This window comes from Curcuma longa, chromosome 21 (assembly GCF_044706935.1).
Source record: "Curcuma longa cultivar G26 ecotype Majalengka, Jawa Barat chromosome 21, ITB_CL_G26_1.1, whole genome shotgun sequence".
Classification (NCBI taxonomy): Eukaryota; Viridiplantae; Streptophyta; class Magnoliopsida; order Zingiberales; family Zingiberaceae; genus Curcuma; species Curcuma longa.
The window spans coordinates 13,717,725-13,734,523 of NC_133881.1; the positions used below are offsets into that span (position 1 = coordinate 13,717,725).

At 37.7% G+C, this 16,799-nt stretch overlaps 1 protein-coding gene and 1 pseudogene across 1 annotated transcript; one reads left to right on the top strand and one right to left on the bottom strand.

Annotated features, from left to right (window-relative positions):
* The first annotated feature begins 482 nt into the window (after positions 1-482).
* On the top strand, positions 483-10,856 carry LOC141814733 (CDPK-related kinase 3-like). The gene is made up of 11 exons (XM_074702680.1): positions 483-1,152; positions 5,095-5,225; positions 5,514-5,555; positions 5,653-5,761; positions 5,916-5,994; positions 8,311-8,607; positions 8,892-9,001; positions 9,681-9,788; positions 9,874-9,936; positions 10,231-10,398; positions 10,488-10,856. The coding sequence occupies exons 1-11, from the start codon at positions 604-606 to the stop codon at positions 10,623-10,625; spliced, it is 1,794 nt and encodes a 597-aa protein (XP_074558781.1). The 5' UTR covers positions 483-603; the 3' UTR covers positions 10,626-10,856.
* A 1,584-nt stretch (positions 10,857-12,440) lies between these two features.
* LOC141815225 (uncharacterized) lies at positions 12,441-13,181 on the bottom strand (annotated as a pseudogene).
* Positions 13,182-16,799: the final 3,618 nt, after the last annotated feature.

Here is a 16,799-nt window from a genome sequence, read left to right on the forward strand (position 1 = left end):
AGTTTTTAATAAGTTTTGAATAATATAAAATTGAGTTTGACTTTTCTAATTTACATTCCTATCCCTAAATATAAATTATATTATTTTTCTTGACGGATGAAAAGGTGCATTTATTAGATTTGTTTATATTATTCAATGCCCGGCTAGTTATTGGGTTCCCGCTCACCACGTCACGATGGCACGGGCACGTACGGACACTGTTCCGTTTTTTCACCAAACACAATTTTGTGGCCTTCACAACGCAACACGTGTTACTCTGTCCGTGCAAGTGTGCGATTCAAAGGCTGTTGCCTGCGCTTCGATCGGCAGCAGATGTAAAAATGATCGGGAAAAGGTATGAAAAGCAAAACTGGCCCCTCCTTTTTCTTCGCCGCCTTGGCGCATTCTTACCATTTGGTCCCTTTAAGATGTAAAATTACCGCTTGGGTCCACGCCGCGAGGTCATTTATTAATTAATGCCACGCACGACCTTTCTCGTCTTGTTCAGCTGCCGCGGTGCCGCCACTTTGACGCCCCCCTCTCTTTCTCTTCTTCTTCATCCTCGATCGAAATCGAGCGAGGAGAGGAGGTTGGAAGAAGGGGAAGCAAGGAGGGAGGATCTCTATGGGGATATGCTACGGCAAGAACGTATCTGTCCTCGAAGATGGCGACGCCGGCAAGCGGAGCCAGGGAAAGGACGGAGAAGTAGCAGGTAGTCCTGCGCCCTTGACCCCGGGTCTAAAGAGTCGGACGGGCGCCACCACCCCTTCCCACTCCTTGACCAGTACTGCGCCTTCCGCCTGGCCCAGCCCTTACCCGCACGGGTCCACCAGTCCGCTTCCCGCAGGTGTTTCGCCTTCCCCCGCTAGGTCCACGCCGAGGAGGTTCCTGCGGCCTTTCCCGCCGCCGTCGCCAGCGAAGCACATACGGGCCGCCCTCGTGAAGCGGCTGGGCCCGCGGAAGCCGAAGGAGGGGCCGATCCCAGAGGATGAGACGGGAGAAGAGGAGGCACCTCTGGATAAGAATTTCGGGTATGGGAAGAACTTCGGGGCGAAGTATGAGCTTGGGAAGGAGGTCGGAAGGGGGCACTTTGGGCACACGTGCTCGGCTATGGCCAAGAAAGGGGAGATCAAGGGTCAGCTTGTCGCCGTCAAGATTATATCCAAAGCTAAGGTGCGTTTGTATGTAAAAGGTGCTTTTTTGACGAGTTGATCGTTTAACGAATAGTAAATTTCAACATTTTGTTTTTTTTTTAATGGTTTTACCTTAATTTTTAACATCAATTTCTTCAGCGATGTGTTGTGGTACACAAGGTATAAATAATTTTTCTTAACCGCGTGGCATTTAAACTATGCACTCCATGACAAGAGTCAAAGAAGAGTTTGCTCTTGGGGCACATAGAAACTCTTATTTTTATTACTACATCTTCAATAATTTACTGAACCATGTAGCCAACTTTCATAAATTCCCAAATTATGTACCCAAGTTTCATATTTATTAAAACACATACTTATTTTCCATTACATTCCTTTATTAGAAGTCGATTGATGATGCAACAACATTCTATTGTTAATGTGGACAGTCACTACATGGACAGTTGACTGCTAAACTTTTTGTGCTACATCTGTGGACTCTAGTAGTACGCGTCAATTGAATGTCAAAAATGTATATTTGTAATGCAATGAGTTTGATTTGAAGTGTTTCTAAGGTACCTTAAACTTACCCTAATCTTAGTTACCCAATTCATGTATGAGGGCATGATTACACTCAAAAAGTTGCAAGAAGTGCAATAAGCTCAATTTAAAATGTTTTTGAGGTGCCTAACGCCATGACCCTGTAGTGTCCCAAATTTCAAAATCTTGATATGGTCTGAACCAAGAGAGTTATAGGAATCCTTTGGTGGTGTTGGTGAGTTTCACTGGCCTAGGTCCTATGATGAGTTCATGACAAAACATCCTATAATTAGGGCATGGTTACACTTAGGAGGATGCAATGAGTGCAATGAAAATGGTTTGAAGTGTTGCAGAGGTGCTTAAGGTCATTAGTGAGTTTTGACTAAAATTCGTTGATGACCCTACAATGTCTAGTGTTTAGAATTTCAAAATTTTGACATGGTCTGAAAGGAGAGTCTCAGGAACTTTTGATAGTGTTAGTGAGTAAGTATGATAGGCCTAGACCCTTTAATGAGTTCATATCAAATTGTCTTAAGATTGTGAAGATTTGAAAAACTCATAGCTCTCTATCTAGGTTGTGGAATATAAATTTGATAACATGGTCACACTCAGGAAGATGCAAGAAGTGCAATGAACTTAGTTTGAAGTGTTGATTAGGTGCCTAAGGTCATCAATGAGTTTTGACCAAAAACTTGCCGATGGAATTACAATGTTCATAATTTTAAAAACTTGACAGGAATTAAGGAAGTCTTAAGAACCCTTTGACGATGTTGGTTAGTGAGTATAACATGCTTGGTCCTCTAATAAGTTATGTCAAATTGTTTCAAGACTGTAAAGATTTCAAAAATCTACGCTCTAAATCTAGGCAGTGGAATTCAGATTTGGGGACATGATCACACTCAGGAGGCTCACAGGAGTGTAATGATCCTAGTTTGAAGTGATTCTGAGGTTTTTATGACCATCAATGAGTTTTGGCTAAAATTTGCTGATGGACCTACAATGTCTAAAATTTCAAAGCTTGGCATGGTCTGAATTAGGGGAGTTATAGAAACTCTTTGGTGGTGTTGGTGAGTGAGTATGACAGACTTAGGTCCTCTAATGAGCTCATGCCAAATCATCTCAAGGCTATGAATGTGAAAAGTTACATTCTTGAGATAAGATCTCAAGGCCGTATAAGGATTGCATAAAATATCATAATTTATTCAGTGTATGTGAAAAGTTACATTTTTGAGATAAGATCTCGGTGAGCATGTTGCAGGTAGTAATTAGTCCTCTCACATGGACAATCATCTCTATTTATTATGTATGAATAGAGATAAGACTGGTACTTATAGTTCAGCTTATGTAGCTGTAAAATTGTTACATTACTATAAGTTGGGGTCGCCTTGATAAGTGAATCAAGATGAGATCATTTAAAGTTTGATGATCGAAGTAATGATCCCACCATTTACTAAACCTGTTAGTAGCCAGATTAGAATTCATGTGTTGGATTCAGGATTAAAATATTGGGAATGTCTTAATTAAAATTTGTACGATGTTGATTTGAGAAAAACATGCGTTCTTTTTCGTAAAGAAAATAACATTGTAGCATGTGATTTATACCATATATGCTAAGGCGACAATTAGGGTAGTAGGAGAATGGATCCCTGCTTCTATACTATGTGAGCCCTATGAGATTATATGTTGATCTCAGCATTTACCTTAAGTGATTATTTAGCTGTCTACTTGAAATTTTAATCAGGGTTTGCTACTTTAGCATGTAAACCTATGATTATGGATGATTCGGTCTATGGAACATGACTAGGAAAGCGACTGATTAAAATGAATGAATTCAAGCTAAAAAGGAAGATTAAATATATTTACATCTTTTTGAGAATATTCATTGGTTAACCCATTTTTGTTATGTATGGAAATGATTGTGAATATTAGAGATATGAAATATGCTCTTGACATGATGGTCAAATTGAGGGATTAGAGATGTTCATATTGATGTAAATAAATATTATTTAATCTAGGTAAATAACAAGACATAATGAGTCCAGGAAATGGTTATGTACCACTAGAAGAGTGATTTATGTATCACTGGAGAACGGCTAGGTGCCACCTGGATGATGGCTGTGAGCCATCAAATAAATGATTGTGCGTCATCAGAAAATAGTTATGTACTATTTAGGGTGCGGCTAAGTTGGGTGTAACAACTCTTTTAGCATTGATCGCTTTATGAGCAGCTATGTAAGGTGTAACAACTTTCTTAGCAAGGAATGCTCAATGTGCTTGCTATCGCACGAACTATTTTCCTACGTATGAATTGGTTGTTCTTATAGTCTATGTGACCGTGTACTCCGATTTTATTTGGTCTACGTGACTAAATACCTCTGAATGATCTTTGTGATCATTTACCTTTATGGATTGACTTGGACGAGTGGGAGATGTTGGACGTTCAGAGATGAAGGGGCGTCGCCCCTTCATCTTCTGAAACAGAAGGAGACGCCTTCGTCTCCCTGATTTCCCTATATAAGGGTGAGAGAAACTTACCTGGAATGTGGGAGGTTGCATCCAAGTCGAAGAGAAGGAGAACCGGTGTTGTGGATTCGTTCCAGAGACGTTGCCGGAGAAGAAGAAGAACACCAAGGAGGATTTGGTTTGTGGAAACCTGAGGAACTTTCTGTTCGTCGTGATCGTTCCTCCGACGCGAGCAATCCCAGCCGGAATCACGCTACAACAGGTACATGGTTCAACATTAAAATCTCTCACCGTGTTGTCAAAATGATTGAAATGTATCGTTTCGATAAATTAGCAAAACTTGATATTATTCGGCACCAAGACAATGTTTCCAGTGTTGTTGTATCGACGAGTTCCATTTCATGTCGATCTTCGGCACCCCTTGACCTGCAAAATTAAGTTAATGGTATTTTTTTTTGAAATTTGTCTCTACGCAAGATAATGTCAAAATCGTAGCATTTCATATGGAAAGCAAATATTAAAGTTAACTATATAGTTGTCTTGTCTAATTTTTCTTCATCTCTTTCCTCTTTTTGCCTTCAATTTACTACTGGAGCCATATTTCAGAATGTTGGCATAATACCGAATAGTATTGTTCCATTTAAAGACTGAAACACTGACATGGTAGATTTCTAACTTGCATTAAGTGTTATTCTTATCATGTTGGTTAGTATACTGCTTTTGAGGGGCTTCTTATTTTTGGCTTCTTCTTCATGCAGTGCAACTTCAATTCTGGAACATTAGTTCCTCACACATTGAAGTCATTCAAACCTTATATTGACTTTCTATATTTGATGGGTTGGTTATGAACTAAGGTTTAAGTGCATTTGAAATTAGGGTGACTCTGAATTTTTCAGATCAACACAATATTATAGGCACTGGATTTTAACTTTGGAATGGGTGTCTTGAAAACTTCAACAACTTTTTTTTATTATTACAGATGACAACTCCAATATCAATTGAAGATGTTCGTAGGGAGATCACCATTCTAAAAGCTTTGTCCGGCCATAAAAATCTTGTCAAGTTTCATGATGCATGTGAGGATGCACTTAACGTCTACGTAGTCATGGAGTATGTCTTGATTAACTTTTGTTAGTTGAACAATGGATAAAAGTGCTTCTACATTTTGATATCTGTTACACGTTGCTTGATGGTATCATTTTATTCAAATCTTTTTGTCTATAGTTATCCTACCTGTATGCCCCTTTATGTATCACTTTGTACCCTGATTAAAAAACATAATAAAACATTCCCCATACATTAGAAAAGGAACACTTTATCTAGGTGATGGGGCAGTGCATTTTTAAAAAAATAATTCTTGTAATTAGGAACTCAACAGTATGTTTCTCCTTTTTGCAGATTATGTGAGGGTGGTGAATTATTAGAAAAAATTTTATCCAGGTAAAAATGTTATGATATTGACCATAGTTGATAACTAATTTATTCTTTGAATTTGGAAAGTATCATTTATTTATTCTTTTTTCCTTGTGCTCTCAAGGGGTGGAAGGTACACAGAGGAGGATGCAAAAGCTATAGTTGTTCAGATTCTGAGAGTAGTTGCCTTTTGTCATCTTCAAGGTGTTGTGCATCGTGATTTAAAGCCAGAGGTTTGTAGCATAGAGAGCTTAGATTCAATATATATACTTGATATTACTATATGTCTCTAATTTTACAGGAGCAATGTAGAGAGCACTGCTGCTTATTTCTTTTCCAACATATTCGTAACTCCTGTCAATTTTTCTTCTCTGTATTTAATAACAGAATTTTCTTTTCGCCAACAAAGAAGAAAATTCTCAGATGAAGTTGATTGATTTTGGTCTTTCTGATTTTGTCAAACCAGGTGAGCATTGTCTACTTACATGGTCTCATTGAGTCGTTTAATCGCATACTTTCTTATTAAGTTAATGGCATTAAACATGCAGATATTCTGCTATTTTGTTGTTGGTGCTTTCCTGGTGATTTTTTACCCTTTCCACTGAAGATTTCTAAAAGTAGCATTCAACCTACTATTTTCTGAATATTATCTTAGGGACTTTACAATTTTTTGTTGTGATGAAGCATAGAATTTCCCCTTGTCAGCTTTTATTATTTTATGAAAAGATCATGTAAGAATTGTTGCATTAACAAAAAAAAGGTAGATCTGCTACCTCAACGACCCTCTTAGAGCCGGCCCCACGGATATGGAGGAAGGTTCATACAGATACACAGGCATTAGGCTTATGGCGGGATCGACCCAGATCATCGCCTCTTGGAATCGACTCTTGACCATTACGCCAGCAATACCATGCGCCCATTGTCTGTGCTACGCCCTGGGGGCAATTGTTACATTAACAAGAATCTATTAAAGTTTGGCAAAAATTGAATGATCAAGAGTAACAAATGATTTTGAGGACTTGGATTCGAGTATGCAGTTTCCAACGTGGTTTATCATATTTCTAGGTGTGACACTCCTATTTTAACTTTGGTACTTGGAAAGATTCATATTTTATTTGATAACATGAAGACATCAATTTGAACTGCTTCAGATTTTTCTAGAAGATCCTTTGACATGATTCTTTAGTTGGCTTTGGAATTGTAAAATTTGTATAATAGTTACTGGTTTGATCATATCACTCTTCAATTATACTTCAAATTGTAACAACTTCTAGTACCCATCAGCTCTAAGAAACTCATTGGATCAGATAATTGCTTGAAATACACATTCATTGATAACCTTAATTTAAGCGATGCTAATAGATAAAGGGGAAGGAGAAAATCTCAAGTAAGTCTAATCATAACATCAAGATAAAAAGTATTCAGCAGTAGGAAAGCAAAATTTCAACTAAATGAACAATTCAGTTAAGTGTAAGAGCTAAGAGTCATGAAATTTAAGATCTATAACACATGATTCCTTAATAGCAACACTTAAAGTTTCAAAAATCAGTATTTCAATTGATTTCTCAGTAGGAGAACCCAATATGGATCACATACAGCAAGTACCCTGTCAATCTAGTAAATGCATGCTTAAATTTTGAATCTCATTGATCTGATATAAATATAGATGATGATATACTAGGGGATATAGTTCAATGTCTGAGGAGGATCTATATAATCCCATCTAGTGGGATGAGACTTGATTTTTGTTGGCTCATTGAACTGGTACTCTGCCAACTTGATAAATCATTACCATCATCAATTGATATTTTCCCCAACTATTTGGGGACCTTTTCCAACTCGATAATTGTGTTCGTACATTTCAGATTGCAGTCATGACTTTGACTACAAAATACTCAGCATCTTCAAACAGTCATGTCAAATTTTACATACTATCCTTGATTAGGATTGTTATTTTATTTAGTACAAACAAACTTTGTGGTTGCATATTTTGTAGTCTCACAATTATGTAATAGTTTGTTCAGTTTTCTCCGCACAATGTTAGTGGTTTGAGGCTACATTCAGTCATATGATTCATATTCTTTGTGCCATTTCATTTTCAAGAGTGGTTTGTGTTAGTCTGAGACTACTAACCTTAAGATTGGGTTTAGTGAGCTTGTCAGCTCTCTTTTGCATTTCATCCCTGCAGTTGTCCTACATTTGAATGGGTGCTTATGATTGAAACCAACGATACAGAGACAGGTTTCCCAATAATTCAACTTCACCACCATATGAAACTTGCATCATGCAATCTAAAGGTCAATCTCTAGTCAGAAAGGTGATGTCTAAAAATTCTCATTATTGCAGTTTTATCAGCCCTCAAGTAAAGCAAGAGGACTGCTTAAAAAAAAACTCACTCTTTTTAGGTGTATTGCACTTAACCCTTGCAGGGTTTTGTTTGGCATTCAATCCTTTTTGAGCAGTTGTTTGATTAGTTGTTTTTTATGCTATGCTTTTGAATGTTTCAATTACTAGTTCACCCATAATATTAACTCAGTCATCAATTTTATATAAATAAACTTCTCACAAATCAGGTAGAATAAATATGTTCACATGTGATGAAGTTTATCTTAAACAAGATTCTTCAGGCCACATGATGAATAAATCCATTGGCCTACTTGTTTTCTCTTAGCCGTTAGTATGTTTGCCCCCAGCCAATCTTGTACCTCTAGTTTCGCCATACCCTAGTCTTTTTCATCACTTGACTCTTGATGCTCATGTACAAGTTCTTTATAATGTGCAGATGAAAGACTAAATGATATCGTGGGAAGTGCATACTATGTTGCTCCTGAAGTTCTACATAGATCATATAGCACAGAGGCAGATATTTGGAGTATTGGTGTTATAACATATATCTTGTTATGTGGTAGTAGGCCTTTTTGGGCACGGACGGAGTCAGGAATTTTCCGTGCTGTGTTGAAAGCTGATCCAAACTTTATGGATTCACCTTGGCCTGATGTATCCCCAGAAGCTAAGGATTTTGTTAAAAGACTTCTGAACAAGGATTATAGAAAAAGAATGACGGCTGCCCAATCTTTGAGTAAGTTTCCATTAAAATAATCATCTCTTATTGTGATTATTTTGTACTTCTTTTAGATAGCTTTGCCACTAGTTGTCCTTTTCTGATATGGAGCTCTGGAATAACTATTTTATACTTCCCATATTTAACATCTACCATTTTCTTAGATATTAAATCAATAGTTTGTTTAACTTATATTTGTAGCTTTTAAACTGTTTTATTTACTTATTTATGCTTATCATGATGATTGGGCTATATGACTATGGTTACTATCTGAAAATTTTACTCTTCTTTTCTGGTTATAGCACATGCTTGGTTGCGAGATGAGCACCATCAAATTCCTTTGGATATACTAATATTTAAGTTAGTGAAGTCATATCTCCATGCCACACCTTTAAGACGTGCTGCATTGAAGGTATATTTTGATAAGAACTAATGATTCAATAAGGTTCTCCTTTGCTTGTTCATTTGCTTTATATAGAGAGAAGGAAGTAACTATATAGAATTTACGATATCATATTTCTCTATTTTCAATAGCTACTATGCTTTTGTTGAGTAATGTGGTAGAAATGAATGAACACAGAACAAAGTCATGTTAGCAAATAACACTCATTTTAGTCTATTTCATGTTGGTAATGATTCAATTTGACTTTCATTTTTTTATCAATCTCTCCCAATTAAGAATATAATTTAAAACTTGATTGTTAAAAGAATGAAAATGTTTTTTTTCTACCATATCTCAAGGCAATAGTACCACAAACACAAACTTGGTACTTGGTCAACAGTTTACCCATTGTATTCAATTTGGGCATACATCCTATGACAAATGGTGTACTTTTCTAATCAAATTTACAATGCCTTAAGATTGCAGGTCGGGAAGTAGTTCTTAAGGTAGTGTTCTTATGTTGCATTAGAAGCAACTCTGAGAACCAAGGCTCAATTTTCCTTGCCATACTTTTCTTTTGTGTTTGTCAGTTCATCATTCCCTTTCTGAAACCTCAAAGGCTGTCTTACATCATCTTACAGAATTTAAACGATAATTGTATACTCTTTCCAACTTGTTTAATGAGTTTCGGTTACCTTACAACTTTCAGGCACTAGCCAAAGCCCTAACTGAGGAGCAGCTGTTTTATCTAAGATTGCAGTTTAAGTTATTGGTACCAAACAAAGACGGTCATGTATCATTTGACAACTTTCGAATGGTCAGTCTGATTGAATTTATTTGCCAAGCATCTTGAATATGATTTCTCAGTTGCTCCTGTTTCTTCTATGCGCATCCTAGTGCAGGCATTATTAGAGAATGAGACAGAAGCGATGAAGGAGAGTAAGGTTACCGATATCTTGAACGTGGTGAGGAATTCGTTCTGCCCTTTTTTTTTTTTTTTTTTTTTTTTTTGCAGTTGCTAAGTTTCTTTCATGTATCACCACCATTACCAGCAAGCATTACTGAATTCATAAGATAGTGCTAACTTTCATTGAGAAAAAACAGTGTAGACCATTGGCATGTCAAAAACATCATTTTTTCCTTTGGTAGTGTTCACCTCGTCTCAGACTCATTTATATGCTTATAAATAATGCCATTTCTTGTGGCCTTGCCATCCTCTTCAGTAACTGACACACTAATGAGTACAATTTAACCTCCAGTTGGAGCCACTCTCATATAGAAGGATGGACTTTGCGGAATTCTGTGCTGCTGCGATCAGCCCCCATCACCTCGAGGCCTTGGATGGGTGGGAACAAATGGCTAGTACAGGTTTTGAGCACTTCGAGCAGGAGGGGAACCGAGCTATCTCCGCAAAGGAACTAGCTCAGGTACTAATGATCCTCTTATACCTATACTTTCTATCCAGGTGACTGATTGCATCTTCCATTCAGAGTGTAACTCAACTATATCTGTTTAGGAATTGAACCTTCCGCCGACAACTTATTCAGTTCTGAAAAGCTGGATTCGACCCGAGGATAGCAAGTTTAATTTCCTCGGATACACCCGATATCTACACGGGGTCACCGTACGCAGCGCAAACACACGCCGTCGGTAGATTTTGCAACATCTGATGATGTTTTACTGTCACTGATTCCTCCCTTCACTTTGAAATGTGCCCTCCCTCTCTTTTTCTGCCTTGGTGTTTATTTGTTCATATGTGCCACAATAACTACTTGTTGTATAGAATTTACATAAGACAAAATTTTCAATGAAAGAAAGAAAGAAAGACTAACAATGGAACCATTTGAAGGAATTTAGTCTTAAACTAATTAGACTAAATTTTGTATGAACTAATGTTACTATTATTAATCATCATAATTATGAATAGATTATACTTATGAGTAGGTTTGATTCACATGTTTCTCATTAGACTAAATACTTGCTTCTTGATGTGTTGCCTAGTGTAGACACTTTTGCTGTCTCTGGGTTAATGGTGTAATGGTAGGACATCCGGGTTGTAACTCAGGGACCCACGGTTCGATCTCCAGCTACGGCGTATTTGCAGGAATTTTCTTCCAAATGGGGAACACAATCAAAGGATGTTGGGCATTTGGATTGGCTATCGTATGCGTTTCTCGTTTTATCCTGGTGGTCGGTGGGAAACTTCCGTGGGACCGGGCCGGCCACCCTCAGAGATGTGGCTACTGGGATTATCATTTTTTTTAGTGTAGACACTTTTGCTAATCATTATTATGAACAAACTATGCTTGCTGGTAGGTTTGCCGTGCGATATTTTACTCCGGCCAACACTCGAATACCTTGCCATTTGTCGCAACTCTATTATCGCATATCTAACCGATCAATTTACTAAAATTCTCTTGTTTTTCCAATGTTGGATTTGCATAGCAAAACCTCTTTGTGGTCTCCCCACTTCAAAATCTTGCTCACTCGAGGACAAAGCATCCATCAATGTGTGTTCGAGCTGTTGTTTTCTTCCATGGAGGACTCGACAACAAACACAAGAAGCAGTGGCCACAAGCAGCCCTGTTTCGTCCCCGGAAATCGCATAGTTTGGTTCTTGCTACTTTGGTCTACATCCTTGAGGACATATGTCGGACGAAGCTAGTCAAATTCAAAATCATCTGAGTCACCTTAAATCGTTGTAGACTTCCCGATTTAGTTTGTTTATCGGGCATCGTTACGCTTATGTTTATCGAACCGATACACTTACGATAACTAGAACAGTATGTTTATGCCTATATATATGTATATAACGTCTATAAAATTAGTATACCGATGTCTCTTAAACTGATGTATTCCTTCATGAGGAACATCGTCATCCTAGATTTTTTTTTGCCTAATTTAGACTACTATAAGAAATAATAAATATTCTTTATTTTATTTAGACAGGGAATAAGTAATTAAAATTTGTGTAGGCATCTCCCACAATCTAGGACTTATATTATACACACGTATTAAATATAAATACATATTTCTCACTCTTTTATATTTTCGTGGTCGCAAAAATAGTGCAACACTATGCCACACAAATTAGATAGAAGCCAAAGTTTATTTTTCATGGTTTTATTTATTCTTTATGATGATATTTTGTTCATATATTCATAAACTATTTCATGGTTTTAATGTTCCAAGGAAGGAATAGATAAACAAGGATGAATATTTGGTAGATAAAAAATAATGAATAAATGTATTTGTTAATTAATTTTTCTATGTATTCATTGGAGAAGGACTATAATAATATTGTTGGAAGTGATTAATCTAATTACTTTGTCGATAAAGAAAAGAAATATTATTGTGAAAATTAAGAAAAAGCGACGATCTTTCAGTGGATAGAATTTAGAAAGCAGTAAAGTAAAGTATTGCCTAAAACGGATTTTCTTTTTTTAATAAAAGGGGGGAAAATATGGGATTTGAGAATAAAGAAAACACTTTAGACTTTTAAAAGTAAAATAGTCTCAACTGATTACGGCTTCGCCGACGGCGATGGCCGGAAACAGAGGTGGAAGTGGTGGTGGAAGTTACAATCGCGGTGGATGATGGTCTGGACGCGGCGGAAGTGGTCGACGGCGCAGGGAATGGTGATGGCGCCCTGGTGGCGGAAGCCATACTCCTCCTCCGCCGCCTTCAGCAGCTCCGCGAACAGCGGGTGGCTCAGGTGCTCCACCGGCACCTCGAACCGCCTTCGCTCCTCCCCCTCTGCCCCCACCCGTATCCCGATCCACCCTTTCCGTATTCCTCCCAATCCCTCTCCTCCTCCTCCTCCTCCTCCTCCTTCTCCTTCTCCCCTGCGCAGGAGCAGCAGGTGGAGGTGCGCCCCCATGAATACTTTTTTCCCCTGCTCTGTTTCTTTCTGCGGACATGTCAAGGTAGAAGAATTAGAACCAAAATAAATGGAAAGAGATCATTTTTATGAATTGAAAGGAGAAGGAGGAGGAGGAGGAGGAGGAGGAGGAGGATACAGAGGAGGGAAGCCATGGCGATGCTGAGAGCGGCTGGTTGCCACGACGCGAAGGATGGCATGAGAGAATGATGAGTCTTTATTATGCCGTCGAATGTTCTGGTTATAGGAAAGGAAAGGAACGGAAAGGAAAGGGGAGGGAAAGGGAAAGGGAGAGGGAGAGGGAGAGGGAGAGGAGTAGGTGGAATGGAATTACAGGGAGATATTTGGTTGTTGATAAGAATGAGAGGAGAGGAAAAGGAAGGAGTAGGGTAAACGCAACGCCATTAATTAAGGGAGATTTTCCATTTTACTTTCTAAACTTTACTTGGTTAACTTTGATGAGTTTGAGTTTGAATTAGAAACAATCATATTGTTGAGAGTTTAAGCAAAGGTGAGTTAGTACTAACTCCTATTGCTATTAATCAATGGAAGAATATTATGGCGATCCTCTCCTTAGTCAGGGTTTGATTCTCAAGAAACTCAGGGACATCCGGATTTGCAACGGTAGGACATCCGGATTGTAACTCAGGGTCCCGCGGTTCGATCCCTAGCTACGGCGTATTTGCAGGAATTTTCCTCCAAATGGGGAACGCAATCAAAGGATGCTGGGCATCTGGATTGGCCGCCGTATGCGCTTCCCGATTTACCCTGGTGGTCGGTGGGAAACTTCCGTGGGACCGAGCCGACCACCCCTAGAGATGTGGCTACTGGGATTATCATTTTTTTTTATTCTCAAGAAACTAAAAAATGCATAGAAATGTTAAATTGATCAATCCATATAGGACAGATCAACCTGTCAGAAATTTATCATATGACGGGATGAGATGGGTCGACACATCAAGATGGCGAGTTAAGAAATCTTCAACTCAATTAAACTCAAGGTGGATTGCGAGTTAGGTGGATCAGCCTACGCGCCTGTTAAAAATTAAAAAAGTATAGAAAATATTAAAAATTTTAAGTTTGAATTATAGTTTAAACTGATGAAATTAAAATTTTTAAATTTAGATTATGATTTAGATGGATCAAGTCTATTAGTCATTGAACTTTTTTCATTTAATTAATTTTAAATTTTTTGAAAATAATTTTTTTCAATTCATGAGCAAACTCAAGTTCGCCACTGGTCGACTCACACGGATCAGCTCATTTAAACTCATCTTAAAAATGGATTGATAAAATTTTAACCTAGTCCGTTTAATTATTTGGTGGGGCGGATCAATCCGATGAACCCAACTTAAATTGATGCCGTTAGAAATGCACCCATCGTGCTCAAATTTTTGAATAAAGTTGACTGTTGGGTAACATTGCGATTCACACTTTCAAATTTATCTAGTAGACCAACCAAAAGGAAAGTCATCTACCTCCGAGATTAATTAACTATGACCATCAAATTGCATCTAAACTTTCACTCTCTTTTTAAGCAAAAGGTGGAATTCATCAGCCCAACGGCTCCACATATAATCGGTTCCATGACCATATATGAGAAGGTAAATCGAAAAACTGTAATTGACTACTACGGAAGAGGACATTATCTCAATTTTATTAAAATTTAATCTTTGCCCACTTCAATAAATCTACTTTACACTGACTAATGCAACCATACCCAAGGCCTCCACTCCATTTGTGACCACGTTCTTGTACGTGCATGTTCATCTTGCTCCCACCTTTTTGCCTTTCACTTGTGTACAATAGCCTTGTTTTCGCGGTGCTTAAATTTAATAGCTAAGAAGGATCTTAGTTTTTGAGTTAGACAGTATTTTAAAATAAGAGGTTTTTTTTCATCAATATTCTAAAATAATTCGTGATGGAATATGAGATTTTTTGTTCATTTTTTTATAAAAATAAATAATTTACTCAGATATATCATATTAAAAATGAAGTCTTTTATCCAGCCCAAATACTGATGGGCTTCTATGTTTTGGGCCTTATTGGGCCGCAGGTCCATTTGACAAATCAAATTGAATTGAGCCATGATGTAAATCAAATAATAAACAAATTGAATAATTAATTTGATTTAATTGGAGTCGAACCAAATTTTATATTTTTTTATTTAACTATAAATAATAAACTCGCCTTACAAATCCTAATATATTAAATTAAATTATAACTTGACAAACATTTCAGGACATAAGCATACTTTATTATTTTAAAAAAGAAAATGTTATTTTTCCAAAATTATTCATGTAGACAAAATCGACACGTGAGACTATTTACAATTGATGGATAGAGATCTTTAGTCTCGGTCTTGCTGCATGTCAAGTCGTACTCCATGTTTTTCCTTAATTTTTTTTTTAAATTTATAATTACCAATTCACCATTTTATTTCCAAGCCTTTCAACTAGAGCAATTTACCAAATCGCCCCTACATTTAATTTCCACATCTTGTATTTAATTCGGATTCAGATACTCGACTATATATATTAATGAAATTGATCTCTAGAATATTTATTTCTAATGAAATTCAAATTATAATCTTTCTAATTATTTCGCATTATATAGTTTTATTTCACTCCAAAATTGTTCCACGTACATGCGAAAATGAAAGATGAAAATGAAAATGAAATGAAATCCATGCATGAATTCAAAGCTAATTAATGTGGAATTCAAAATGAATAGGTGATTAAATGCTGACATGTACCAGCCGTCAGAGACCCGTCAATTCACGATATGTTTCTGAATGAATGTTTTAATGTTCAACAAATAAATAAATAAAAATAAACATAAATTCTAAAAATAAAGATCGCAAAGTTGAATATTCATTTATGATAGAATGTTGGCAGTTGGAGAAGTTGATTTCGATAATTAATGATTGTGTCTGGACTCGAGTGGAAATATTTGTGAAAGTAAGAAAGCGTATCTTGTTTTTGTTCTCGGGGCATAGCTGAGTTGATTACGACGCAGCAGAGTTACAGAAGAGGACAAGGATTCGAATCCTAACGAAGTCAGGCAATACTCTCCTGCATTGTGACCAACTGTAGTTTCTCGATTTATTTCCTCACAAATGGTCGTGAAACCGATGGCCGCTAAGGTGGCGGATTCTACCTTTTGCAGAAAAGAAAATAAGAAAGCTTGATCGAACCGAAAAGATGGAAGAACTAGGCTTGAGACTTTAACAAGATCCGTCAAAATTTTGATTATTCGGTCACTCCGTAATACAATTCGATTCGATTTTATTTGATTCGGTTCGATTTGAATCGGTTTAAGTTGGTATGGCATGCTCACTGATCACGTGCGCAGGAGCAGGTGCAGCTGTTTGCATGGTTTCGTGGTCATTTCTGACTCGTTGCGAGGACAACACCAGCTGTAGCTTTTGCCTCCTCCTCTGTCTTTTACTGCTGCTGCTGCTCTCTCTCTCTCTTTCTCTCTTTCTCTTCCTTCTCTTTACTTTTCCATCCACCTCCTTGTCTTCTTCTCTCTTCCTCCACAGTCCCACTGCTATTTAGTTTGCTCCTTTCTCCGTAATCATTTCCTCCATCATCACGGCCCCCCCCCTCTCTCCCCTTGAAACCAGCCGGGACTCATGGGCGACTCCTGCCGCGGCCACACGAAGCTCTCTCTTTGTGGGGAATGTTGTCTGGCTCGAGGCCACGCAGGGGATCGATCTCATTCATCTCTGCCGGCGGGATCTCGGACCAGGCTTCATTCCCCTCAACCTTGGCTTCCATGCATGCGCGCACATGTACACAGCTCTCCAGTTAACCTGCTGGTGATGTTTTCCTTTTCTTCCGCCTTTAGTTTTTTGATTATATATTTTTTTTGTCGATGATTGGGGTGATGATGGTGGTCGTGATGTGCATGATCAGAGACATATAAATATTCTTTCTCCTTCTT

What these genes read in the sequence shown, in the direction of transcription:
- LOC141814733 (XM_074702680.1), top strand. Translation starts at nt 604, where the DNA reads ATGGGGATATGCTACGGCAAGAACGTATCTGTCCTCGAAGATGGCGAC. An exon ending in TTAGAAAAAATTTTATCCAG is followed by an intron (nt 5,556 to 5,652) that starts GTAAAAATGTTA and finishes TGTGCTCTCAAG; the next exon opens with GGGTGGAAGGTACACAGAGG. An exon ending in CATTTGACAACTTTCGAATG is followed by an intron (nt 9,789 to 9,873) that starts GTCAGTCTGATT and finishes ATCCTAGTGCAG; the next exon opens with GCATTATTAGAGAATGAGAC.